The sequence below is a fragment of the Odocoileus virginianus genome, unplaced genomic scaffold, assembly GCF_023699985.2.
Source record: "Odocoileus virginianus isolate 20LAN1187 ecotype Illinois unplaced genomic scaffold, Ovbor_1.2 Unplaced_Contig_29, whole genome shotgun sequence".
NCBI classification, from domain to species: domain Eukaryota; kingdom Metazoa; phylum Chordata; class Mammalia; order Artiodactyla; family Cervidae; genus Odocoileus; species Odocoileus virginianus.
The window spans coordinates 170,052-197,283 of record NW_027224346.1 but is presented as its reverse complement, the minus strand read 5'-3'; the positions used below and the strand labels follow the sequence as shown (position 1 = coordinate 197,283).

The 27,232-nt window shown below is 35.7% G+C and overlaps 1 protein-coding gene across 3 annotated transcripts; it reads right to left on the bottom strand.

Annotated features, from left to right (window-relative positions):
- Positions 1-2,305: 2,305 nt before the first annotated feature.
- On the bottom strand, positions 2,306-21,305 carry TRA2A (transformer 2 alpha homolog). Of its 3 annotated transcripts, none has more exons than XM_020876494.2 (8): positions 21,064-21,305; positions 11,084-11,217; positions 7,726-7,891; positions 6,647-6,835; positions 4,823-4,938; positions 3,727-3,846; positions 3,337-3,404; positions 2,306-3,172 (listed from the first exon to the last, which is right to left on the bottom strand). In XM_020876494.2, the coding sequence occupies exons 1-8, from the start codon at positions 21,097-21,099 to the stop codon at positions 3,162-3,164; spliced, it is 840 nt and encodes a 279-aa protein (XP_020732153.1). In that variant the 5' UTR covers positions 21,100-21,305; the 3' UTR covers positions 2,306-3,161. The 3 variants fall into 3 exon arrangements, with proteins under 3 accessions (XP_020732153.1, XP_020732151.1, XP_070320656.1); XM_020876492.2 differs by having other exon boundaries at positions 3,721-3,846; positions 21,064-21,303; XM_070464555.1 differs by having other exon boundaries at positions 3,721-3,843; positions 21,064-21,303.
- Between the last annotated feature and the right edge of the window lie 5,927 nt (positions 21,306-27,232).

Here is a 27,232-nt window from a genome sequence, read left to right as displayed (position 1 = left end):
TGTCTTCACAAGTAATTTTTTAAAGAAATACTTGTTATTGTAACAGTACTTGAAAATAAAATTCATATCCCTTTTAATGTTTCAAAAACCATTTTCCATTATGACTACTCTGCACTTGATTTTGTAAATATCAAATAGAATACTTCAATTATCTGACACTAGGGATGTTTTGGATAATTGAATTTTCAAGGTGACTTAAGCACCAATACTTTTTTTTCTTTTTCTGGCTGCACCATGTAGTTTGCAGAATTCTTAGTTCCCTGACCAGGGATAGAACCCAGGCCCCTACAGTGAAAGCACTGAGTCCTAACCACTGGACTTCCACAAAAGTCCATAATTAAACTGCCTCTTCCTTTATTAAACAGATTTATATTAAAAGTGATTCTTAATCCATTTTTAGGGTCATCATGATTCAGCCTAGACTCCGTCATATCCCTTTTATACTTCAATTTTAACTTGATGGAAATTTTGGACTAGGATCATCAGTTAGCAGGCTCCACCAACAATTTCCCTGTTAACTCACTCATTTATATATGTATTCATTGGACACTTACTCCACCAGGAATAAGAGGCACTATAACTATTACCTCATTGTTTACAAATGTGTTGACAAAGAGAAACCTGGCAGGCTACCGTCCATGGGGTCACAAGGGTTGGATGCAACTAAACAACAAACTATACATAAAATTTACCATTTTTAAGTGCACAGATCTGTAGCATGAGCACGTATCATTGTTACACAACCACCTCCAACTTTTTCGTCTTCTGCAATGGAAATTCTATTTAAGTTAAACTCCCTATTCGACCCTTTATTTGTCCTTTTTTCCTAATTAAAGCGATCAGAGCCACATTTGATGCTTTGAAACTGTCACACTTCAATTACCCATGTGTCCCAGTTTACCTTGAGGGAAGAGTAGGATTAGGCCCTCTCTTCATTTGAAGAGTCTCAGTTTTTCCAAGTTTGTCAATTTTATCCCCAACTCATTGTTAAAGGATGTTGCCAGTTATATTTCCTACATCAAGGAAGTATTCTCTCAAATTTACAAAGCAGTAATTGTAGCAGTCTGATAATCAGGTCCGGAAAATCTATTCCTGGATTAAATTACCATCAGAGAGATACAACAGTTCCTCCTTTCACTTTCTGTAGTTTTAATTACCTAAGGTTGACCAAATAATCCAAAAATATTAAAATTCCCAGAAGCAATTCATAAGTTTTAAATTGTAAGCCACTCTGAGTGATGAACTCTTGCACCATCCTGCTTCATCCTTCTTAGGATCTCCAACCATCAGCATCATCATAAATCCATGATTCAGCATCACCTGGAGCACATGATCCTCCTCCTGACATATCATCAGGTCGACTGTAACCTAACGATGCCTTTCACTCACCTAATTCATCACATGGGCACTGAATCATCTCACATTATCACAAGTTTGAGGACGCATTCATGCACCTTTATTACAGTATGTATGTGTGTATAATTTTTTTTTTGCCACACTGTGTGGTTTGTGGAAATCTTAGTTCCTCCACCAGAGACTGAACTGTGGCCCTGAGCAGTCAGTGGAGTCCTAACCACTGAACTGCCAGGGTATTGTATTCTCTACATACTGTGTCTTTAATCATGTTCAGTATCTCTTTATGTGGCTATTAATTCTCTTCCACATTTTGGCTAACATTTTTACTTTTTGATGATACATAAATTTTTTAAAGTATTCCGACAGCCAACAAATCAGTGTTCTCATTAGGGCAATGATTTCCAGTCTTTAAATAACCCAGCTTAAAGAACAAAAATCCTGTAGGGACCAACAAGAGAGAGCTTTATTCTCTAAGATAGCCCTTAGTGGCAAGTTAGCTTTTTTTTTTTTTTGCAAGTTAGCTTTTTAATAAAGATGTCTGAGGTACTTGTATTCCATAGATCTCACTGAGCTAGCATACAGATCATAATATTATCTAATTTTATTCCCATTGCTTTGAGGGACAAAACAAAGGAGGCTCATGTTCCTCTACTTTTTTATAAAGGTCACCTGAAAAATCATCCACCTCTTCATTCAAACAGCTTCCCCTTTCATTACATTAGTCATTTAAGTGTGTTTTCCCATTAGAACGTGGGCTTCTTGAAGAAATAAACCATGCTATTTATCTTTTCTTCAACATTGAATACTATCAATATTGATAGTTGACAAAAAAAGGGAGGAAAGAAAAGGGTTTTTCAAGACTCAAGCATGCAAAAGCACTAGGAAAAAGGAAATCCAAGTTAATCCAGTTATATTTTCCCACTGTACCACAATAAAGAAAAGAGTCCCATTTTCAAAGAAATTAACTTTTATTTGAAAGAAGACTACTCCCCCCCACTACTTCTAAGAACTCTATACAAACAGCCTGCCTAAACCATTGTCCCAATACCAAAATTTCTAATAGCAATTATACAATTGCTTTAAATAATAAATAATAAGGGCTGTCCTTCACTGATTAAACTTTAATAAATTCAACACAAAAATCACACTTTACGTTTTTAAGTTTCAACAAATGTATTTTAAATACAACATGTTTTGCAGGAGTCCACAAGCTTTTCATTTCTAAAAAAAAAAAAAAAGATGTAATTTTTAGGGTTCAAAAATTCTGTTCTTCAAAAGAAATGACCAAGTAAGCGTTTTTTCTATAGCTTCAAACTTTCTACACTCAACTATTTGACTGTTCCATGCCACCCCAGACAAACTTGACCTGACTGAACTACTACTAACTTCCCCAAAAGAAAGTTAAAAAAGGAGTTTGTAGTAAATGCAGACCTCTAATACAATGTCTAATACAATATCTAACACAAAAGAAGCTTTAAAAAGATCATTTCTTTCCTCATTTTGATAAGATAGGAGTGAATTTCCCATAAAAGCAAAAAACAAACAAAAAAATCATTTACAAAGCATAACACTGGGGGTTCCTTTTTTACTCAAGATGTTTAACTACTCAAAAATGACAATTACATCTTTAAGAATATAATAAAAGGGGTGGAAAATAGCAATACAATTGACAAAGTGTAGATGCTAAACAAACCAAAGATTTTTTTAAGGGTTCTTTTTGAGGAGTAGGAAGGATTAGAAGCTTGGGGAAATCCAGAATTTAAAAAAAGAGAAAAAGATGTCCTCAACTGCAACCGCTCTGCTTATTAATAGCGTCCTGGAAAAGAGTTAAAAAAAAAAAAAAATAAGTCAAATGACAATTACAGTTTCACTTGCCTAATATTTTCCCAACTATTAACAGTCACCATACACCCTAATTTTCTAAAATAAGCCATTAATAACAAATAAGGTTCCCAATGTGACAAGCAAAAGTATACATACTTGGGCTGTAGGATCGAGATCTTGATCGTGATCTGTATCGACTGTAGTAAGGAGAAGGTGATCTTCTTCTGTAGGAAATAAAAGATTACTTAGCAAAGCACATAATCACTACATTGAAGCAGGTAAAAACAAAAATTTCATCATTCAAAATAGTAGCAGATCTAAGCTAAGCTATTAATTTTTCAATGCACCAACTATACAAGATGAATATTGGCCAACAGAAACACACATGCCTCTTCATTGCAACTACAGAGTATCAACACTGGACTGCCAGGGAAGTCCCATATTTCACTCATTTTTATCAATACACATTAAACAAATTAAAAGTGCCAATACTACTATTATCATTTAATTCAGAACAGAAGTCATAAGTTACAACACTACCTGTACCGGTAATCATAGTCTTCGTATCTGTCGTACCCACGATCGTATCCTCGATCATAGTAAGAGTCTCGACGTCTGCCGCCTCCTCCACCGCCACCCCCGCCGCCACCACCACCGCCGCCACTGCTGTGGAAAAAGGTGAAAGTTCCACATCAACAGGAATGATTATTTTCTATTATCATTTAATACAAATAGATGCTTAAATAACATGGAAGAAGGTAAGACAGAAGTAATAACCCTTTCATGCCAGTTACTTCAATGTCTTACTTTGTTGACTCCTATGGTACTCTGCTTAATTATTTATAACATAAATAGCCAGGAATAATTTCACTAAACTCTACAAATTATAAGGCACTTAGAACGCACTATCCAATTCAGTAAGACCTTTTCAATAAGGTGAAAAAAAGCACTGTGCTGAGAAAAAGTACCAAAGTACTAAGACATATGTTCTACAACCAGTTCAAAAGCAGTTAATAAACCTCAGTAATTTAAAAGTATCCAAGCCTGAACACCAAAGAAAACTAACTACTTTATACTGAAGTCCAGCACTAAATGTTAAGGTCTAGTGTTCAAACGTCTATCAGTGAATTTAAATTCTAAGCCCTCTTTTCCTTGTTGTTTTCCTAGCTCTTAATCATATGGACATTATTTTCACTTTAGTTTTCAGTGGGCTCTCCTCGTCAAATCCTTTTTTCCCCCCAAGAGGCTTCACATTAAATGAAAGCCTATATTCCTTCTTTCACCCTCTGGTTTTAATATATCAAAAAACTTTTTCCTATACACAGAGGCTTCCAAGGTCACATAAATACAATAAGTATTTAAAAGCATACTGTATTTTTCTAGTGTTTAATAATTTTTCTATTGTATAGTACAAGAAAAGAACTAGGAATGCACTTCAACTAGTTTTGTCCCCCTGCTCAAATATACATATAAAAAATTAAAGTGATTCAAAGAATATATATAAATATATATTCACATCAAATAACTTTCAATTATAATTACAGGGGAAAAAAGTTTTATCTCTTGATTAACCAAAGATGTGCACACATTTCTGGTGGCTTTCTGACTCTTAAAATTCAGCTTAGGAAACTCGATATCTTACTGAGTTGGTCTGCCCATGTATATGCCTGGTGTTGGTGTGTGTGCTCTCTTGGTGATAGAATAATCCACCCGAATTCTTCTACCATCCAGTTCCATTCCATTTGCCCTTTCCATAGCCTATAAAAGAAAACAGGCACAGAAAGTCATGCATAACTTACCAAGGGGAAACTTTCAAAATTGAAAATTTGGTAAACATTTCTTTCAAGTAAAAACAGCAAGGACTTATATTAATTCCTGCTATATGCCTGTCAAAAATAATGAATTTTCAATGTATACAAGAACACTTACGCAGGCTTGTGTTAAAAGTTATAAAGAAGCAACCACAGAACCTGCAGAATTCTGAGGCTTCAGAATCTAGCTTCAGTCTGAGCAACTCAAAGCAGAAAGTGCAATTTAGTGAACAGGTCTAAACTAGTCAAGCCGTTCCTTAAAGAACATACTGCCACCTAGTGAGCTTCAAATACAAAGGAACTTACTAATCTGCCACCAAGATTATACCTGTGCTCATATTCCCTATCATTCTGCCCTTTGGTACTAATACTAATAAAAGCATTAGTAAATCAACCACTTTAACACATTTTAAGAAGCATTTTGGAACTAAGTGAGCTGTCATTTCCGTTTTACTTCATTCAGATATAAACCTAAGGAGCGGGGGTGTCAAAAGGCAGGGCAAACAAGCTTCACATTTAAACAAATTTTAATTGTGATATTGTCTGCATTTTTACTTCAGGTCAGATACCCTGGTATTTCTAAATTTACACCTTTATCCTTTAATTGAGAACAGGAAAAAACAAAACACAAATATGCAACAATAAAAAACCACTAGTCTATCAGTATGTCTATCATATAAATCCCTTCAACTGAGACCATTATTTTGTTAGATTTATCCAGGTTTTTCAACGACACTACCACTGACATTTGGCAGTGGTCAATTCTGGGTTGTCGGGGGCTACCCTATGCATTGTAGGATGTTTAATATCATCCCTGCTTTACTACCAGATGTCAATAGCATCTATTACTGTTGAAAGATATGCTTTTAATATGACTGTTTATACTGTAATCAAACACTACTGATACAAAGAGCAATAATGATCTATACCCAACTACTGTCACATATAAAATGGTACAAAAAAGACAAGCCAGTACCTTCCGTCCTTTAACAAATGAGCTTCAAAAATTCCTTAAAATGGAATTTTCAATTCAATCACCATGAACTTTTGAAGGCAAGCCTACTGCTTCCTCTACAATCCATTACCTAGTACATTAGAACAACACTATTTCAAATCTCTGACACTGACTGGGATCATTCTGTTAGGCATATTAAGGGCACTAAACAAAAATGAAAAGGTACCAACTCTTTCCATGTATTATTTTTCATTTATAGAACAGAATGATAGATGAATATTAAGAGAATAGAAAAACAAAGCTCTGTATAGACATGGAGATAATTAGACACAAAAAAATTAAACAGATTAAACCTAAACACAATTTTTAAAAAGTCAATGTAATCATTTGCTTAGAGCATGAATAAGGCTTTTTCAAAAGAGAACACTTACATACACTTCACCTTTTCCATTTAACTCATATACTACTTCACAAGGCCAGATTTTACTCAGGATATACCTATATGCATTTTAGCTGGAAAGTGAAACTGAACATTTCAATTTTAACACTAACAGGCAGAGTTTAAGTCATGTCAGAGAATTAAAGAGCACATAATGTTTAAGGAACTGTAAATTTATTAATCAACTTTCAAAAGTAACTCAATACTAAATAATGCACATCAGAAATTTTTCAAAGTGACAAATATAACACAAAAAATTACCTCCTTTGAGTCATCTATTCTCTCGAAATAAACAAAAGCAAATCCTCGTGACCGTCCAGTTCGCTGGTCATAAACCACATTGACACCACTCAACGGTCCATATCGAGAAAATACTTCGCGAAGATCTCTCTCTGTTGTGTACAAACTGAGGCCAAACACTCCTAGACAAGTATTGGGATCAGGATTTGCCTGTTGAATAAAGATGTTATTTAAGTTCCAAATTAAAAAAAACCAACAAACACAGAAATACTTCTGCTTAGGGCACTTCACCCAATACACAAAGTCACTTGGAAACAAGAATTTAAAAGGAAAAAACCAGATGAGCTGTATTTTACAGTACACTCAAGCCTTCTTTAGAATATACTTCAGGTTATAGACTGAATAAAAATGTCCCTAATACACTAGTCCAGCAATTTTCAGGACATATACTAAGAATTTATGTTTAGTTTAATGTCTATTACTAGTTTATTCAAATGTTTTATATCCCTTATAGATCTGTACTCAACCTGACTTCATCTGCAATTGCTGATTAGACTCCCCTCTTATATTTTCACTCTTTAGCAAGGATATTCTTTGCAGATTTGAAAAATTAATGTGCAGATTTCAAAACACCATTAAATAATAGCAGACCCCATCACCGTTAAATACAATCAAACCTCAATGTCACATATCCAAGACTCCATTTCTTTATCAATAATAAGGTAACCTGTCTCACAGAAAGGTTAACTGCATATATTAATGCACTGAGGAACTTTGCATATTGCTCAGTATAAGTGTTAGCTTGATATTTCCTTGCTACCCTCTTCCCATAGTAAAACTTTTAATCTCAAGAATATTTTCAAGTTAAGCTTTTTATTTCAATTCTTGCAACATGTTTCCCCCCAAATTTCTTCTAATGACTCCAAAGTCAAGAAAAGAAAATACACTTGAATGCATATAAACAAGATTCATATAGCCAAGGATGTTTCTGGAGTACCACTTCAAAACGGTGCTCTAACTCTTACAAAAGCAAGGTTTTATCTATGACTAAAGACACAGGAAACACATTAAAAGCTTTCATTAACTTAAAAACCATATACCCTGCTGCCTGTATGTCTTCTCCGGTTAGACATTGGAGAATGACTTCGGCTCCTTCGACGCCGGTATTCTGGTGTGTATGACCTACTTCGAGACCGTCTCCTATGAGAGTGAGAATGGGATCTGGATCGAGTGTAACGTCTATGAGAATGCCTCCTTGACCTCGACCTTTGAGAGAAATAAAATTAAGATACTGGAACAAAATGGCTAATGCTGTTAAAAATAAAAAATAAATGGACACCAGTTGAAGCCTCTCTGGACAAAAACAGATTGGTCATTATTTTAATCATCAAATACTTGAAGACATCGCCTGCTCACCATATAAGCTGCTTTGTATTAATAACAACATACCACTGAGCCTCATTCCATGTCTGGTTTGAGAGCTCCCTGTTTGTAAACTGTCTTTTTGGTATGTGCACAGTAAATTTTTACAAATTTTGTTAGTGATTCATTAGTTTTACTTTAGCTTTCTGCACTTTTGACAATTCCAAGGACCTATACGTATATCCCTGCTTGTTTTAGAGGAAAAAGTATTCTTCCTCTTGTGGACTGTATCTCCTCCTAGTTTCCCGTTAACTTTTTTCAACTTACCTTACAAACACATTACGGCTCCACCTTCTTTAAAAAGAAAAGTATCAACTAGTACTAGAAAGAAAATTCTTTGATACTCTACAACATGGATAAACCTTGAGGACATTATGCCAAGTGAAATAAACTAGTTATAAGACAAATAATTGTGATTTCACTTAGATGAGATACTTAAGAGCAGTCAAAATCATAGAGACAGAAAGAAAGATGGTGGTTTGTCAGTGGCTGAAAGGGGAGGAGAATGAGAGTCCTTGTTTAACTCGCAGTTTCAGTTTTACAAGATAAAAAAAATTATGGAGCTGGATGGCTGTGATGAGTGTACAAAAATATGAATGCATTTAATACCATACTCTTAAAATGGAAAAAAAAGACAAAACAAACCACCAACCACCATCACAATAAAATTGTTTTGATTCTTATTACCTTTCCAGTATAGTCCTATATTCCCTTAATGGTTAAGTATCATTTCCTCTCCAGTCTTTCCTTAGCCTGCTGCTAAGTCGCTTCAGTCATGTCCGACTCCATGCGACCCCATAGATGGCAGCCCACCAGGCTCCGCCGTCCCTGGGATTCTCCAGGCAAGAGTACTGGAGTGAGTTGCCACTGCCTTCTCCGCTGCTATCTAGCACCTGCTAAATTAATTCATCACAACCTAAGCTGCCCACCTAACCTAACAGTCCTCATGTTTAATGGTCTTCATTTTTTCAAACCTTCTACAGCATCTCACCAATTTTTCTACTGCTGATTCCCTAGTTCATCTACTGTTTGATTATTTCCAATTACTCATATTCTTTTCATTGCCAAGAAAATGGAATTTTTTATTACTATTCATCTGATTCATCCTTAAACACCCAGACTAGTAGTGATGACAGTCATACAAAATAACTTCTATGAGGCACTCAATAAATGTTCTAAATGCTAAGGGCCAGAGAATTTAAACAACAAAGCTGAGAGATTTTACTAGGTAGACACGGTAAAAGTGTTCTAGGAATACCAAAAGCAAAGGTTCCTTGGCAGACAATTTTGAGTCGGAATGAAAACAGCAGCATGAACAGCCTACTACCCAAAAGAAATTAATCGTGGGGAGGTGGGGTAGAACAAGAAAAAACTTCGTGTCCATACAGGAACAGGGTATTTTCTATTTTCCTTAGCATTAATTTATAGCTTCAATTTAAAAAATATTAATAAAACTAGTTGTTAATAAAATACCAACTGTTACATTTAAATGTGCCGGTCCTAGGTATGGAGGGCTGACTGTACTATGCCATTTTACATAAGGAACTTGAGCATCTCAGAGGGGCTTGCCAGGTAGTACTAGTGGTGAAGGACACACCTGTTAATGCAGGAGACTCAAGAAACAAGGGTTCATTCCCTGAGTCTGGAAGACCCCCTGAAGGAGGAAATGGCAACCCACTCTGGTATTCTTGCCTGGAGTATCCCAGGGGCGACAGAGCCTGGTGGGCTACAGTCCATAGGGTTGCCAAGAGTCAGACACGACTGAAATGATTTAGCATGCACCCACAAGCATCTAAGAATTTGGTATCCACAGGAGAACCCATCCCCGCCCCGCCACAGATACTGAAGGAGGACTAAAGTAATGAAGAGTGGCACGAGTGCCTTTAAGCGTGTCATTACTTAAAGTAATGACTTTCTTTAAGTCAGACAGTGATAAATATCATGAAAAAAAATTAGGAGTGAGGGAATAGAGTATGCGCACTGCTATTTAATGTTCTCCAGTGATACAGGAGCACAAAACTGAATCAAGTGATGATTTGAGAATACCATGAGGGAAGAATATTCTAGGCTGAAAGTACCAACCACAGAAGTCCTAAAATGAAAATATGTTCACTTCTGTTTCCACACCAGAATTCTACGGAGCGCAATTCTGTGCATGTGGATTCAGTTAAATATGTAGAGTGGTTAACAAACCAAGCACGAGGCTGGATCCTGGATACAACAGAGAAAAAGAACTAACTAGACTACAAGGAAAATACAGCCTTTGATTCTTGTTTCATGTCCCTTTGCAAGCATACTCTATCCAGAGACATAAATTATGTCTTTTAACAATGACTCATCAAAATAACTGTCCAGATTGCTTTTAACTGTTCCTCCCACTGCTCCACAACAGTACACCTGAGGTGTCTGAAACTGAACCCTGAAATGGCTCACTAGTCTTTGTTGTAATCAGGGGAAGTGGCTGGAACTCTGAATCACTCCAGCACCACTTTCCAACAAGTCTATCTGATCAGAGGATCAGAGTTCCACCCTGGACCTAATGAGTCAAAATCTTCAGTTAAAGAATGTAGCTATAATGTGAAACTTGAAAAAGCTTCTCAAATCATTCTGATAACCAGTACAACGTACATATATCAACCTTTTCTGAATTAAATATTATGCCAAGTCTCCAATGGAGAAAATTATCCTTTTGTTGTGCAAATATCGCTGAAATAAAATCAAACAATAACCCTCAAATGCTAAGCACATTTAAGTCAATCAACACATATTTAATTTGTATTAATAGTGAGTAATAGCTCTAGATTAATAGGGCTAACAAATGATTCTACCTTATCTAAGTCTTTATATCTGTAACATACCATTGATTTCTAAACTCCATTGTTCAAAAAAAAAAAAAAAAAACACAACCCTCATGATTTTGAATGAAATTTTCAGAAAAAAATGCAACAAAAAATGAGGAATTTGGTAAAAACCACTGCCCAGAAAAATCCAAGAAAAGCATTTTAAACATACTTACGTATTATTTTAAACACTTACCTGGATTTTGATCTTGATCGAGAATGGGATTCAGAGTGTTTGGAAACCCTTGATGGACTACGAGATCCTGACCTGCTCTCCGATTTTACACGAGCAGGAGTTCCCGTTGGAGATTTTGACTGAGAGCGAGACTCCTAACAAAGAAGACAGTATTACAAATGGCACTGGTCACATAGATGCCTAACACCTAACATTTAAAGTACCGTAATTATTTATATTGATTGCTCCTGAAAAACAAATGGTTAGGCAACACCCTCCAGAAAAAATTTCAGCTCATTAATAACCCATTGTTAATACTGCTAACTGTCCTCAATAATTCCCTACTTGAACCAGATCACCAATTCTCTATTAACTAAGTAATCATGCAAATTCATCTACAACTTGATCATACAGACACTGGAACATAAACCATACATTTACTTAACCTAGGACCCATTCATTCTTCCAGATTCTTTTAATTCTACTTCACTCTTGCTTTCTACTTCTCTTCATTCTTCATTTTTTCATTTTTCATACTTCGTGTATTCTTCCCCAAAACAATTCAAAATAGCCTTAAAAAAATATTCAAGGGCTTCTATCTGACCAATCTTCTGTTCAATTTTTTCCCCCATTCAATTTTAATTTTCTGATCTTTAATACTTTTCATTAGCCTTCTTTTATCTTGATTTATCTTCCACATTCTTGGAAAAAACTCTTCAATTTCTTCACGAACATTAACCTTAATGGAAAAAGAACATTTAGTATATTTAAGCACGTGGGGATTATAAAACTCTGCTGGAGTTCAGAATGTTATCTACTAAATGGAAAAGCCAGCAGGTAAAGTGCAAATAACTAGTTTATTAAAAAAACAATTTTATAATCTTTAAAATTGTTCAAAACTCTAGTTTCTAACAATTAAAGAGAATTTACTGAATTTCTCTAAATGTTTTTTACCATACTGTTCACCCTCCTCCCCTTTCAAGTTTCATCCTAGTTCCTAAAATGTGAGCAGTTTTAATATAAATACTTAATTCAAGCATAACTCTAACATTAACTGTAACCCCCCCATACCTATGTCTTAAGTTTTCACTAATTTATAACCTGAAGATTCCCAATAATCTCAAAATAAGCTTTCTCTAAGCCAGGCTAAGATACCAAGATATAGTTTAAGCAAAGCATCACAGGCTGGAATATCTGTACACACCTATCTAAACTCAACTATTATAGGACACATGCTGAGGTTCAGAGAAGTAAAACACAATTAGTAAAATTACTAACATTTCCTGATTGTTTGACCACTATCTTTGCTCACTCTGACTTAACCAGAAAGATACAATCTGAAATAAAACAAGCACACTTAAAAAAAAGGGGGGGGGGGGGAATATGAAATTTAAAAATTTTCCCCTTTGGCTTTTAAGTTTCTAGAAGTTGTATATTTTTGCAACAGAGCCATTTTAAAAATTCTATTTTATCCAATGAAGTATCATAATGTACCCTACAAAATTAGTATCATGGTCTTTATTGTTTATCCTACCTTTTTCATAGTTTTTGCATATTTTATATAGTTATGCATACTTATATTCCCTTCAGTGACGATATCATTTATCAGAAAACTGACTGGCTTCTAAAAAAATTGGATATAAATCAAAACTTTCCAAGTCAAATAATTTAAAACTTATTAGAAGCCCGAATTTTGATAGATATACAAAGAACTTACGATCAAGGTAGGATGGACAGTTTGGTTCATCTGTCCATTTAACCCTTGATTATTAGTGAAAACAAACCCATTTTCCACCAATTTTCATTTATGTCATTAAGATTATCACCCAACTTCCTTGAAGTTTTCCTTCAGGCTTAATGTCAAAGACTTATTTTTCAAAAACGGTACTATTGATGCTGCCAGGCCTTTTTTTTTTTTCCCCAGATGAAAACAAACTGAAATACATAGCTACCCTTCTGTTCAACATCCACCTTTTCCAGCTATTTACCTACAGAAAGTCTTTCACCACATCTCAGATACTTTCTAAATTTCTGGACAGATGCCTGGAACAGGCATAGCAATTTAGGTTTTTTCATTCACTGAAACTGTAAAAGCAGCATATTCAGGACTAAAAACAAAAGTATGGCCACTCATTTGTAATTGAAGTCTCATAGGCCAGTTCATTACCTACATTTCATTAGGTAAAAATATACCACCCCCCTCGCTTTTGGCTTTCCCTTATATAAACAGATCCCTTGGTATAAATCTACAAACATCACTACAGACCTTGTTATATACACAAAAAACTTTGTGTTCTGTGTGCTCTGATACTCTTAAAACCTTTAATTTTTAAGACAGAAATAAAAAGTTTATATATTAAAGACTTCTATCATAAAAACAATAGTAGGAAATTATTCAATAGTGCTGAAAGTAACCACTTTTTAGGTATTAACATTAACAAGGTAACTCGGTAACAATTTAAATTTTAAATCTCATTTCTGGCATAGCAACTCATTGGAAAATGTATAATCTTCCTTTTAGTTTGTTAACAAAAGCTAAGATGTGACAGAGTATCTTTTGCTTTTTATTATCTAAGGTGTCACAAATACCTAATCTTTGTTACCTACCTTTCAATTTTTGTATCAGGGAAACCTCAAACTGCATCTATTTTTTCATGGAATCATTCAAGGTTAAGAAAGAGTGCTCATAACTCCCCCTTTAACTTATAAAGATGTCAGTCATTTTAACTTCCAAAAACAATTTAGAGACATCTAGCTAAAAACGTAAATCAACTGTCAGTAAATTTAAACTAAAAATTAAAACTCCAGAGCATAAAAAACTTTTATTCTTCACTGTGCATTAGAAATAAGACTATAATAAGTCCTTTGTGGACAAATATTAGATTATTCTTTTCCATCTTTGACTATCTTCATTATGAAATGGTAATATCAACTTTCCCCAAAGAAATTTATACAACTATTCAGAATTTGGAAAAGGAATAAAAATTGCAAAGAGAAAAATAAACATTGAGAAGGGTGTTATCTGTCCCGTTTCACTAGAGACTACTTAACCTACTTCTTAAATCTGTCAGAAGTTCTGCAAATTCCTAAGTAACCTGCATCCGGACCCACCAACCAATATAGTGCCTACTTGAAATGGGCAGATTTATGACTCAACCAAATCATATCACAAATTTTAATAGAAATATATCTTAAGTAGGCTTCTAGTTTACCTTACCTACTATAAACCAGGAGCTGGGCAGAAAGTTCTCGCACAGAACAACCTGCTTAAATAGTGGTTTTTTTTTTTTAACTATTCTTTATTAACAAGAGGCCTCTAGTGGTAGCTGAAAGTACACAGCCAAAAATAAGAAGGAGCTAACTACGATCACTAAGAAACTACTATAGTGTATCCCATACAAGCAGTCTAAGAATTGTCTATGTATAAATATACCATGACCATGTACTCAATCTAAGAATTATCTATGTGTAAAAATATTGTAACCATGTACTACTTTTTAATCAGGAAAAAGGTTTAAACACACACATGTAGTTGCAGAACATGAACAAATCCTACAGCAAATAACTGCAGTGTCTTTTAATACAGCTAGTATGTTATAGATGGAAAACAAATTCCAACCATATGTATGCTTAATACTTAAAGCCCATTAAAATAAACCAATAAAAATGTTACACTATAACCCATTCTAATATTATGGCAAGGCAAATGCCAAGTAACAGTGCCAAGTTTACAGAAGTTCAAGTCTATATGAACATAGTCTAAGGTTTTAAAACAGATTCTCAAAATGTATTTCTCTACTACTTTGTAAAATTGAGAGCTTTCAAACATACTAGTGCATTTAGGTGAACTATATGTGGGGGTGGGAGGGGTTTAAATTACCCAAATAACTTATATTTATTGTACTAAGAACTTCATTCTTTAGGATTTGTGGACAACAGTCTGTGTTTATTCAATTCATGTATTTCCGTCTTTCAGTTTATAGCAGTTCTGCTTCCTTCCTTTTGCGTATTAAGCTGTTTCTTTTATAGATCCTTAAGCTTATAAAAGAACTATTTTCACTATTTTTAATCCATAACTAGTATTAAAGCAATTTCTTAAAAAAGAAAATACCAACTGCTCAAAATATTAGCTATTTTTAAATAATTTACCTTCTTTTAAAGTCCAGTATGCTGCATTCTAAGTGAGGTTAAAGTGGTTTTTGTATCTACAGAGGCTCACAGATACTTTAACTTGTATGTCTTTATAGTTTCTAAAGTTTGGAATAATTTTGGCAAGGTGTTAGACAAATTATTAAAGAACTGGCAGTTAAACTCATGTCACACTGTGAAATTACCTGTAAAATTTACAAATCTTCCATACAATTTTTATTTATTTAGGCCATGCCATGTGGCTTGCGGGATCTTAGTTCCCTGATCAGGGATCAAACCCTTGATCCCTGTGAAACATGGATTCCTAACCACTGGACCACCAGGAAATTTCCTTCTGTACAAAAGTGGTTCATAAACCAATCAGCTTATACACTATGATCAGTTGTCCAAAAAGCTAGTGTGTAAGCGGCAACTTCAAAGGTATAGAAAATAAATGTAAAAGGACTAAAGTAGTTTAGCTATATTAAAACAAACCACTAAGAACCCACTACAGAATTTCCTAGTTCTCATCTTTTAGTGTTACGGAGTATTTACAAATCTTGAATAAGACTACAGGGCCTTAGTTTCAAGGAAAAAACTTAACTTTTCTTCTGCCTCAGACTGTTCAGGTCTAGTCTCTCACACTTGGTGAAAATCATGAGACAATAAAGATTATACAGAACTACATTATGGCAGTAACTTGAAGGAAGGAGGGGAACCACATTTTCTTTCATTATTTCCTCTCAATTTTTTTCTTTTTACAGTGTTTACTGATTCCCCATCCAATCATTATCATTTTCTCATCTTCACTTCTATCCTACTAAACTGGTTACGATGTGTGAATAGTAAGTATTAACTCACTCAGCTTGAGGATATATACCTTTTGTACCCAAAGGGGAGGGGTCTCAGGGTTAGTTACATGATGACTGAGCACCCACTGATGCTATCAAGAGGTTTTCACAGTATTTACAAGCTCTAAAAAACTTATGCTGATTACTCAAGGCCATTTTTACACTTGTATACTACACACTATACCATAAGGACGTAACGAGTTCATTTACAAAATTAAGTCCCTAAACAAAGTTTATCTGTATTTTAAAAAATGACTCTCATCTCTAAATATTAAAATCCCTTGATAGTCTTTCAGATCCCAAGACTCTTTATACTCGTTTTAGGAATGGTACAAATTATAAGTATCTATGGCAAATCTGTAAAAGTAGAGTTAGGCATCCTGGGTGCAACTGGTTGTACTGTTCCTTTTAAAAATTCCACCTTCTGCTTAGATTGTGCAAATGAGCACCCTTCAGTGAAAGAATCTCAAATATTAAAATTTGAATGTTAAAACATTTCCTTAAATTTTACAAATTCTCTGCTTAAATAAATGGATGGGGAGAACAAAAAAGTATTAAAATTGGATACATATTACTTAAAAAAAAAATTTAACTCAAGAGACACAGACTATTCCCTAAATTTAATAATACTCCTACTAAAAAAACGGAAGCCTTACTCTTTTGCAACAGGTTGATGTGATGAGATATGTAAAATTAAATTGCTGGAGTAAGTTTTTTTTTATTTAAACCTAAACTGCTAACGTTCTTATTTATAAAACAGGATTTCAATTTTATTTGTATTCATTAAAAAAAAAAAGAAAAGAGGGTTTTTTTTAAAAAGAAACTAGTGGCCAAGCTGGGTTTTTAATGGCACAGTCATCACCCTTATTATTACAAAAGAGGTTTCAAAGAAGAAAAAACAAAAACACCTTCCCCTATTTTGTATATTCTTTAACAAAATATCTTAACACACAAATTTAAATTCCAAATTGATAGATGATTTTATGTTTTGCTCTTCACTTTTATTATCCAGTTAATCATCTCATATATTAAGAATGGGAATACTAGGGTCTCTTTAAAATATCCCAGCTACTCAAGAAGCCAGAACAAGCTCTCAAAACAGGATGCCAGAATAAGTAGTATCCTTCCTCTTCTACTAAGTATACACAATCATGGAATTATAAGATAGACTCCTACATGATAAAGAATCCTTAACCTAGATTAAAAACTCAGGACCATTGTTTAAAAAAAAAATTGGACTCAATGTTTTTCTAAGTTTCATTTTTTAAAAAATTAGGGAAAAAAAATTAGGGGTAGAGGAGAATAAATAAAATAAGAAGAAAATATTAATTTCTATTCCCCTTAATTTCTATCAAGGATACTAAAATTTTTTGAGATTGAAATCCTAATTTTAGTTGAAGTTGTACACAGCAAACTATTCGTTATTTTTATGAAGATGACATGCAAAGAAAGTCAGCTCAAGTGTCAATCTCACTCCTAACTCCAAATAAAGATAGTTTCACTTAAAATTCTGTTAACTTGATGCACATGTCAAGCAAACTGATTAAACAGACTTATTTTAATAAATACCGCTATTCTTCTGGATCCCTTGAAATTGTCTTGCTCATTCTTTACATCCCACTGCTGTCCAGTTTAGATCAGATTTTTCATAAGCTCCTTCCTTAGATATTTTAAGTGTGCCCTGCTGCTCTTCCTATGCTATTTTCTGTTCTTTGCTAAAATTCCTTTCATTATGCTACTCTCAGAATTAAGAATCTATTGATGGCTCCTTACCACGTATTGGGTTAAGTCCAAATTCCTAAATCTAGAATTCAAACTCCTCCACTATCTGACTACACAGTCAAGCCTATGTAGTCTAGCAACCTCCTCGTTGTCTCATTTTTACAATCAATATTTGTATTTCCCTATCATAATATGCAATGTTAAGTCTTACATACTAAATAAAACTTTTCCTTTCCTCTGGGTTCACAAAATCATTCAACTTCATTTTCTGAATTTCTTATTAATTCTATCATACAGTACTTGATTATATTTTTTTGTTTTTTATATTCTTTTACCCAGATTTGAGCTATCAGTTATCACAAATCAGACTCCAAATTCTCTCTTTCGACAACATCTGGTCTTTACAAAAAAGGTAACAGATGCTCAACATTTTCGAAGGGAATATGATTGATTAACTGCTAGGATGACTTTTAACAAAAATTCAGCAAATTATATTTTCCTTCCTAAAGCTCTTTTATGTTTTAGGAAACTCAAGAGGTAATTATCTATAATGGAAAATTAAGTTCTTGTAATTGTTCTTAGAAAACTCCATTAACAGCTCTGAGACACTGACATGGAGTGTGCTCTTTTAAGAAAAGTAATCAAAATATATACATAGCATATTTCATGCATGCAATGAGCAATGGATTGGGACTTGCAAATCTCAGATTCCTGGCTGCATTGTCTTTTGGGTATCTGTTTTTAATTTCTAAAATGGTTAAGAGTTCTCCAGCCATTGTAAATTAGAAAATATGTCAAAGATGGTGAGGGGGGGAGACTGTAAAACGTAAAACTGTAAAAACTGTAAATCTATAAAAGTAGGAACTATTAGTATCAATCCTCTTTCTTTAATATGTTCCAAAGTTCCCATAGAGTCACTCTCTAATTTTAAATCTTTTCAATAAGATATGGTTAACATATGTTGTTTATTCCTTACATAAACGAAATGAAATCTGAACACTGACCTATTGACATTTTCTTTGTTTTAATAAAAAAGTTTAAAGTATAACAACTACTTAAATCATTTCAGAAACACCATTTAAAAATCCTTTTCTGAGACTCTCTAAAACGTTATTACATTTACATACAAAGATAACACAATTGTATTTTATAAAACCAAGGTCACTATAGTTTAAAAACTAAAAGCACTGCTGAATATGAAACTGCTTTAAGAGAACAAAAAAAAGTACATCATCAGAAAACTGTCTCCCACTCTTCTAATTCTTCTTCCAATTATGAACAATTACCTCAACCTACCAAAAAAACACAAAAAACAAAAGGTAACTGGTGAACGTACTGAATTCATTAACTTGGGTATCAGATGTGAAAAATTATTTCCTATGACCATGAACACTGTAAAAGAGGAGGAAAAGGTAAAAATGCCTTTTCCTATTAAAATATACAGTTAATGCCTACATGCATTTTAGCTTAAAACTGGGTAGGAATCTTACATATATTACTTTCTTAGCTGGGTAAGGTAACAATTACCTAGAACTTGCCAAATTTCTCAATTTGATGACCCCCCCCCCAAAAAGGTAAGACCTCAAAGGAAAATAAGGTCCCCAAAGTAGTTCTCTTCAATTCCCCACAAACCAAAACATTAACTCCCCAAAATTGTACTTAAGTTACTGACAGTAAAATTTCTTCCCATTATTAGCTAACATTTTCAAAACAAGAAGCAGCTTACAACTACCTATTACCAAATACTACATGATTTTTTAAAAAGTTTTCTTGGGACTATCAACACCCCACCCTAAAAAATGAGCAGGTAATTCATTGATACCTACAGGCTTTAGATTTTAATAGAGAATACCAATCTTAAAGGCATTCAAGATAGCTTTTTTGTCTTAACCTCAAAAAAGAACAAAAGTCTAAATTGACCTTCTTCTGGTTTAACCATCTGTTTCCAGATGCTTATGAGCGTCTAAAAAAAGGCAAACTCATTCCTTCCAGCACACACCTAAAGTGTTTTTGATGCGTTTCCCCTAGTGACCAGAATGCCAACACAGGAGCCAGAAAATGCTGCCTGGGGATTGTTTTCTTTACAGGGCTTTACACTAACTCACTTCCATCAATTTTCACTAGAGGGTAACTTCCGAATTATAACCCAATCACTGCTAAAAGTCCTAGTATCTTTAAGCTGAGGATAAGGTATCTTTGTGATGTTTATACCCATCACACCCAAAATAATGAAAAACTTCGAGCCCTCTTTGCTGAAGGATGGATCGAGAAGAGAAATGGGAGAGAGAGGGGCTGGAATTTTCAGGTAACCTTTTTGCGTTAAGAGAATAGCACAAACTATTGTAAAAATATTGAGCAATGAAATTTGTTCAGTTATGTAAGATTAAGACAGAAGAGTCCTTTTTGTTTTTTACCGTAAAAACCTGTAAAGGAGTGGTGAGTGTTTAGGTTAAAGGTCATAGGAGGAAAAGCATTGGAAGTTGAGATATAAAGAAGAAAGAAAGAAAAAAAAAGCCCAACATTAAGGAATTAGAAAAATAAGGCGTTATAGCATTTCCACATTCATGTTGAAGTGAAAAGAAAGCAGAAGGGACATTAAAGGAGAAGGGCTCCTTGCGTAGTTTTCCCCTCACAGCTCTCGTCTTAAGAACGCTTAAGGGTCGGTGCGGTCGTTGACTAACCACTTCATTAGGCTCGTCCCACCTTCAACCTCAAGGCTTTCGCCTTTATAGACGCAACGCTGCCGGTTCCAACAGAGACGCGGCCGCTCACTGCAATAGAGAGCCAAGGAGACACAGGCCCCAGCTAGTCCCGCGCCAGCTTCTCCCCGCCCGGACAGCAGCCCCGCGCACTTTCGACCCCGAGACCCTCTACGATGCTCGGGGTCGCCAGAAACGCCACCGCAGGAAGCACCTACCACTATCCGGCCGGAGGGGAACTCCCTGCCGTCTCCTCCCGCCCCACCGCGACGGGGACCCACACCTTTGAACAGCGATAAGGAAGCCTCGGGGTGGGGAGAAGGCAAGGTGCCCCGCGGGGCGGGTGGGAATCGGACCCAGGAGTCCGGCTATCAGTCAGTCTCCAAAAAAGGGGGAAAGGGGGGTGATCCGTGGTATTTGGGGCAAGAGTGTAACCCAGAAGCCATCTTGGGATGTGAAGAAGCGACCTCGATGGCTCCAGAGGCTGCTCCCAGCGGGCCCCCGCAAGACTCCCCGCAACCCCGCCCGACCGCGCTCGTCCCCGTGAAACCCCGAGCATCGGGGCGGCCGCCGAAGACGGCTCCCGCGGCTTTGTACTCACTCTGCCCTCGAAGTTGTTCTCCTCTACATCACTCATGTCGGCCAGGCGCTCCCCAGAACTAAATAAGAGACAAGTCTCGGCTTGAGGGCCGATGGCCTAATCAACCCGCTGACTGGACCGTGGGGAGGAGGAAAGAGTCGGCAACAAGGGCCGCTCTACTCCACTCCCACTCGGTCGCAGGCTCCGGCAAAATGGCGCCGGCACCGCCAGAAACCTTCTGGCCTCTCTAGTGTACGACGTAGGGGCGGAGCGTCTTTGTGACGTCAAGAGGCCCCGCCCCCAAGGAGGCTTTGTGGTGGCCTGGGCCTAGCAACGCCCGCCGCAGAAGCTCTGACCCTCGGTGCCTCGGAACCGACCGCCCACCTGACGTTCCAATTTCAGACTCCTTAAGCGTCAGTCCATTTGAAGATTTTCACTCACCACATAAGCTTTTACTGACTTTAGTCCCTTTATATGTTTTCCAAGTGGATTTAGATGGAACAGAAAAAACTGGAATCGTCTTCATAATTAGTAGGTTTTTTATTTTGAATGGTTTCAGTCAGCACTCAACTTTTCTTCAGCATTTGCTCTCCTGCTATTGAAGTAATTTATTCACAGATGGGATTTATAATGAGTTCACTCCTCCCTGTGTCAATTTTTAAAATAATCCTTATTTCCCTGCTAATCTTTTTAAATTAATTTATTTAATTATATATTTATTTTTGTGCGGGTTTTAGTTGTGGCATGGGGACTCTCAAGTTGAGGGGCGCTGGTTCAGTAGCCCTGAGACGTGGGATCTTCGTTCTCTAACTATTCAAACCTTGTCCCCTGCACTGGAAGGCAGATTCTTAACCACTGGACCACCAGGGAAGTGCCTCTTCTAATCTTCTTTAACTCAGATGTTTCTATAAATCTTCATAGTCAAAACTCCCAAATCTATCTACTTGGTTTAAAATTGTGGTGATACTTTCTGAGATGACTTTGAGCTTTAGTTGCATTTTGCATTTTTAAGATTAGTTTCCTCATAAAACTTTTTTTCCCATGATACTTTTTGATGAAAGGTTGATGTGAACCTTCAACCACAGTTCTATGTTAGGAAAGGTAATTGAAAAACATTATTAAGATTGCTACCCCTGGTCTAGATTTCAGGACTTGACTGTGACTGCTGTTGATAGAGCTGTACATATATACTATCGGCTTTAAAATTTTATTTCTGTTTTTGGCTGCACTGGATATTGTTTGCTCCCTGGGTTTTCTCTAGTTGCCAAGAGTGGGGCTGCTCAAGCACGGCCTCTAGGGCTTGTGGGCTTTCTAAGGCTCGTCGGCTTTCTAGGGCTCGTGGGCTTCCGTAGTTGTGGTGCAGGGCCATAATTGCTCAGCGTAGTGTGGAATCTTCCTGGACTAGAGATTGATCTGATGGCATGTCCCTTGCATTGGCGGGTGGATTCTTAACCACTGGCCAACCAGGGAAATCTTATAACATTGGCTTTGTAAAGAAATATTTATTGAAATATAGTTGATTATAACATTGTGTTAGTTTCAGGTGTACAGCAAAGTGATTCAGTTATCTATCTACATATAAAACTCATTTTTTACAGTCTCTTCCACTATAGGTTATTATAAGATATTGAGTATAGTTCCCTGTGCTGTACAGTAGGTCCTTATTGGTTATCTATTTTATATATAGTAGTGTGTGTATATTTAATCCCAAACTTCCAATTTGTCCTCCACCTTTTCCCTCTGGAGCCATAAATTACCAAACTGTATGACTGTGAGTCTATTTCTGTTTTATAAATAAGTTCGTTTGTATTAATCTCATTTTTTAGATTCCACATATAAGCGATATTATATCTTTCTCCATCTGGCTTCATTTAGTATGATAACCTCTGAGTCCATCCATATTATTGCAAATAGCACTATCCCATTCTTTGTTTTTAATTTTAAATTTATTTTTTAATTGAAGGATAATTACTGTACAGAATTGTGTCCACTGTGTGTGTGTGCGTGTGTGTGTGTACACAGATACATATATATGTATGTTGTTGTTTAGTCACTAAGTCCTGTCCAACTCTTTGCCATCCCGTTTTCTTCTCCAAGGTGTGTGTATATATATATATATATATATTCCACATCTTTATTCGTTCATCTGTCAATGGACGGGTTACTTTCACGTCTTGGGTATTGAAAGTAGTGCTGCAATGAACATTGGGGTGCATGAATCTTTTCAAGTTATGATTTTCTCAGGATATGTGCCCAGGAGTGAGATTGCTGGACCATATGGTAGTTCTATTTTTAATTTTTTTATTTTTAATTTTTAAAGAAACCTCCAAACTCTCCACCAATTTACATTTCCACCAACAGTGTAGGAGGGTTCCTTTTTCTCCACATCCTCCCCAACATTTATTATTTGTAGACTTAAAAAAATATTTATCCATCTGCTTGGCTGTGTTGGGTCTCAGTTGTGGCACGTGGGCTCAGTAGTCGTGGCACAGGGGCTTAGTAGCTCCACAGCATATGGGATCATAGTTCCTTGACCAGGGATCAAACCCTCGTCCCCTACCATGCAAGGCGGACTCTTAACCCATTTTTGATTGGGTTGTTTGATTAGATGTTTATAACATCTACTTTTAAAAAAGATACTGAATTTTATAATGATGGAATCAGCCAGATACCATTTGAACCTCCCTTTACTAGGTCTTGTTGCAGCATGTGGGATCTAGTTCTCTGACCAGGAGTCAAACTTGGGCCCCTTCCACCGGAAGTGTGGTGTCTCAGACACAGGACCGCCAGGGAAGTCCCTCAGTCAATCTTAGTACCATTAAAAGTGAGATACTTCTTGATGTGATGAAGTAAGAACTGCAAAGCACCTTCTTTAAGTATTCATGATTCCTCCAAATTCAACTCAAATCTGATTAAGGCTTAGACCTAACCAGCAATTTATATGAAATACAGGTGATAGAAAAATATGTTTAAAAAGCCGACCAAACACCAAGAAGAAGTAATCAGGTTTCATAGGACAAATAACCTAATTTCCCCAACAAATTAAATAAATTTAAAAAGAAGGGTGTAAGGGGAAGGTGGGCTATCAAAAAGTAAGTCTTAAAAGACATAATCAAATATGTGCCTCTTGATTTTGATTCAAACGAACTGATTCAAGACACCAAAATTTGAATTAAGCCTGGGAATTTGTTCATTTTCAGGAATTCATATTAGTAGATGTAATAATGTTAAGGTGGCTATGTTTAAAGAAAAAAAATCTTTACTACAAAATGACATCTTCGACTTGCTTTAAATTATTCCAGAAAGAACCCAAATAAATAAATAAATATTGTGAATATAATGAGGTTGCTGCTGCTGCTGCTGCTGCTAAGTCACTTCAGTCGTGTCCAACTCTGTGCGACCCCATAGACGGCAGCCCACCAGGCTCCCCCGTCCCTGGGATTCTCCAGGCAAGAACACTGGAGTGGGTTGCCATTTCCTTCTCCAATGCATGAAAGTGAAAAGTGAAAGTGAAGTCTCTCAGTTGTGTCCGACTCTTCGAGACCCCATGGACTGCAGCCTACCAGGCTCCTCCATCCATGGGATTTTCCAGGCAAGAGCTCTGGAGTGGGTGCCATTGCCTTCTCTGATAATGAGGATACTTATTGTTAAAATTGGGTAATGGGTATGTAAGAGGTCATGATGGAAACAAAAGGATTATTCCTTCCACTTTTTTGTTTGAAGTTTTCCATAATAGTTTTTTAAAAAAATATTGCAAGAAACTGCTTTTCTTGTGTCACAGTAAACTGATACAGAAAGCACTTTCAAAAAAAAAGTCAAAAACTGTTTTCACAACTTTACAAAAATTAACATTTCAGAGACAGTATTTTAAAGGATAATTATTTGAACAAATTTTTATTTTTCTCTTTTCATTTTGAAATAATTCCAAGCTAATTTTTTTTAAAGTTGTAAAAATAGTACAAAGAATTCTCTTCACTCAGCTTCCTCTAGTGTTTTTGTGTTGCACATTGTTGTTGTCCATTTGCTAAGTCCAGTCTGACTCTTTGCGACCTCATGGGCTGTAGCCCACCAGGCTCCTCTGTCCTCCACTATCTCCTGGAATGTACTAAAATTCATTGAGTTGGTGATGCTATCTAACCATCTCATCCTCTGCCACCCCCTTCTCCTTTTGCCTTCAATCTTTCCCAGACATCAGGGTCTTTTCCAATGAGTTGGCTCTTTGCATCAGGTGGCCAAAGTATTGGAGCTTCAGCATCAGCATCAGTCCTTCCAATGAGTATTCAGGGTTGATTTCCTTTAGGATTGACTGGTTTGATCTCCTTGCAGTCCAAAGGACTCTCAAGAGTCTTCTCTAGCACCACAGTTCGAAAGCATCAATTCTTCAGTGCTCAGCCTTCTTTATGGTCCAACTCTCACATCTGTACATGATTACTGGAAAAACTATAACTTTACTATACAGACCTTTGTGGGTATAATCATCAAAACCAGGAAGTTTACATACTATTAACTAATGTGCAGACTTTATTCAAATTTCATTAATTGTCTTACTGGTCACCCTTTTCTGGGCAAGGATCTAATCTAGGATTATACATTGCGTTTAATTGTCATCTCCCTTTAATCTGGATAGCTTCTCAGTCCTTGCCTTTCACCTAAAGTCATTGAAAGTTTTGAAGAATACTGGTCAGCTCTTCTATCAACATACCTCAAATTGGGTTTGTCTGACATTTTTTTCTGATTAAATCAGTGTTAACACATTTTGGCAAGAGTATCACAGGAAAAAAAAAAGTATCACAGAAATGATGTTGCATTCGTCTCAGTGTATCATATCTAAAAGTTCATGATGTCAGTATGTCTTGTTACTTAACCACAGTTACTGTTTATCAAGTAGTAGTTGCTGGATTTCCCCACTATAAAATTACTTTCTTTCTCTTAGTAACGAAAAAGTGTCTTGTGGGGAGATTTTTTTGAAACTTTGTAAATATCCTCCTTCTCAATACTTTCTTGCCCACAACAAGAATTACCCTACCATTTGTCGAATAGTGATTTTGTATTTCCATCATTCCTTCTACATTTATTAATTGGAATTCTATTCTAAGGAAAACCTTTCTTTCTTCTCCCACTATTATTCTCCCATTATTTCTCTCTTCTAAATTATTCGTTTTTATCAGTTTGGGCTCACGGATATTTATTTCATTCTATGTGTTCTAATCCATTGCTATCATTTTGTTGCTCAAATTGTCCTCGATTTGTCCATAAAGAGTCTCTTTAAGTGAGCTCTCTATTTATGAGTTAGTTTAAAATTTTTAATTTTTTATGTTTAAACATATATATATTTATGTCTGTTTATATCTCTTTCCCATTTTCCTATTGGATTTGTCTCTCAATTTTGAAGAGTTTTTTATGTATTAGGAATATTGCCCTTTTACCTGTGATGTATGTTGTAAGAATTTTCTCCTAGTTTGTGAGTTGCCTTTTGGTTATGGCATTTTTTGTGTACCGTTGTTTTACCTACAGTTGTTTACATGCCATATTTATTCATTTATTATTGCTCTTGATTTTGAATAATAGAAAACCTTCCACTGAGGTTAAAGGAGAATTTACTCATATTTTCTTGCAACAGTTATGTAGTTTCATATTTTACATTTAGGTCCTTGATCCATTTGGAGTTTTTTCTCATGTATGGTGTGACATATAGCTTTTTCCAAATAGCTACCCAGTTGTCCCAGCAACGTTTATTAAAAATCTCATCTTTGCTGCAATGATGGAAGATGCCACCTTTATTATATGCTAAATTTCCTTAAGCCTTTAATTTTATTTCTGCATTTTCTATTCTGTTTGCTCAGTCTTTTTGTATATTCATGCATCAGTACCACACTCTTTTAATTATATTTAAGTTTTAATGACTGATAGGACAAGTCCCCTTCTTGTACATTTTTATATTTTTTTAACTTAGACTGATTACTTAACAGCCACAATCTTTTTTATGGGGAAATGATACCTTTTTAAAAAATTTTATCTAGTTATTTATTTTTGACTGTGCTGGGTTTTTGTTGCTGTGTGCAGGCTTTTGTCTAGTTGTGGTGAGAAGGTGAACTGCAACTAGCACCCTAGTTGCAGTGCTCAGTAGTTCTCACTGCAGCTCACCGGCTCTAAAGCCCAGGCTCAATTACTGTGGCCCATGGGCTTAGTT

Bases quoted from the DNA above. Each gene is read 5' to 3' on its own strand.
- TRA2A (XM_020876492.2), bottom strand. From the start codon at position 21,099: ATGAGTGATGTAGAGGAGAACAACTTCGAGGGCAGA. The intron at 7,892-11,083 runs GTAAGTGTTTAA...TTTCTCTCAAAG, and splicing joins CGATCAAGATCAAAATCCAG to GTCGAGGTCAAGGAGGCATT. The intron at 6,836-7,725 runs GTATATGGTTTT...TTTATTCAACAG, and splicing joins GAAGACATACAGGCAGCAGG to GCAAATCCTGATCCCAATAC.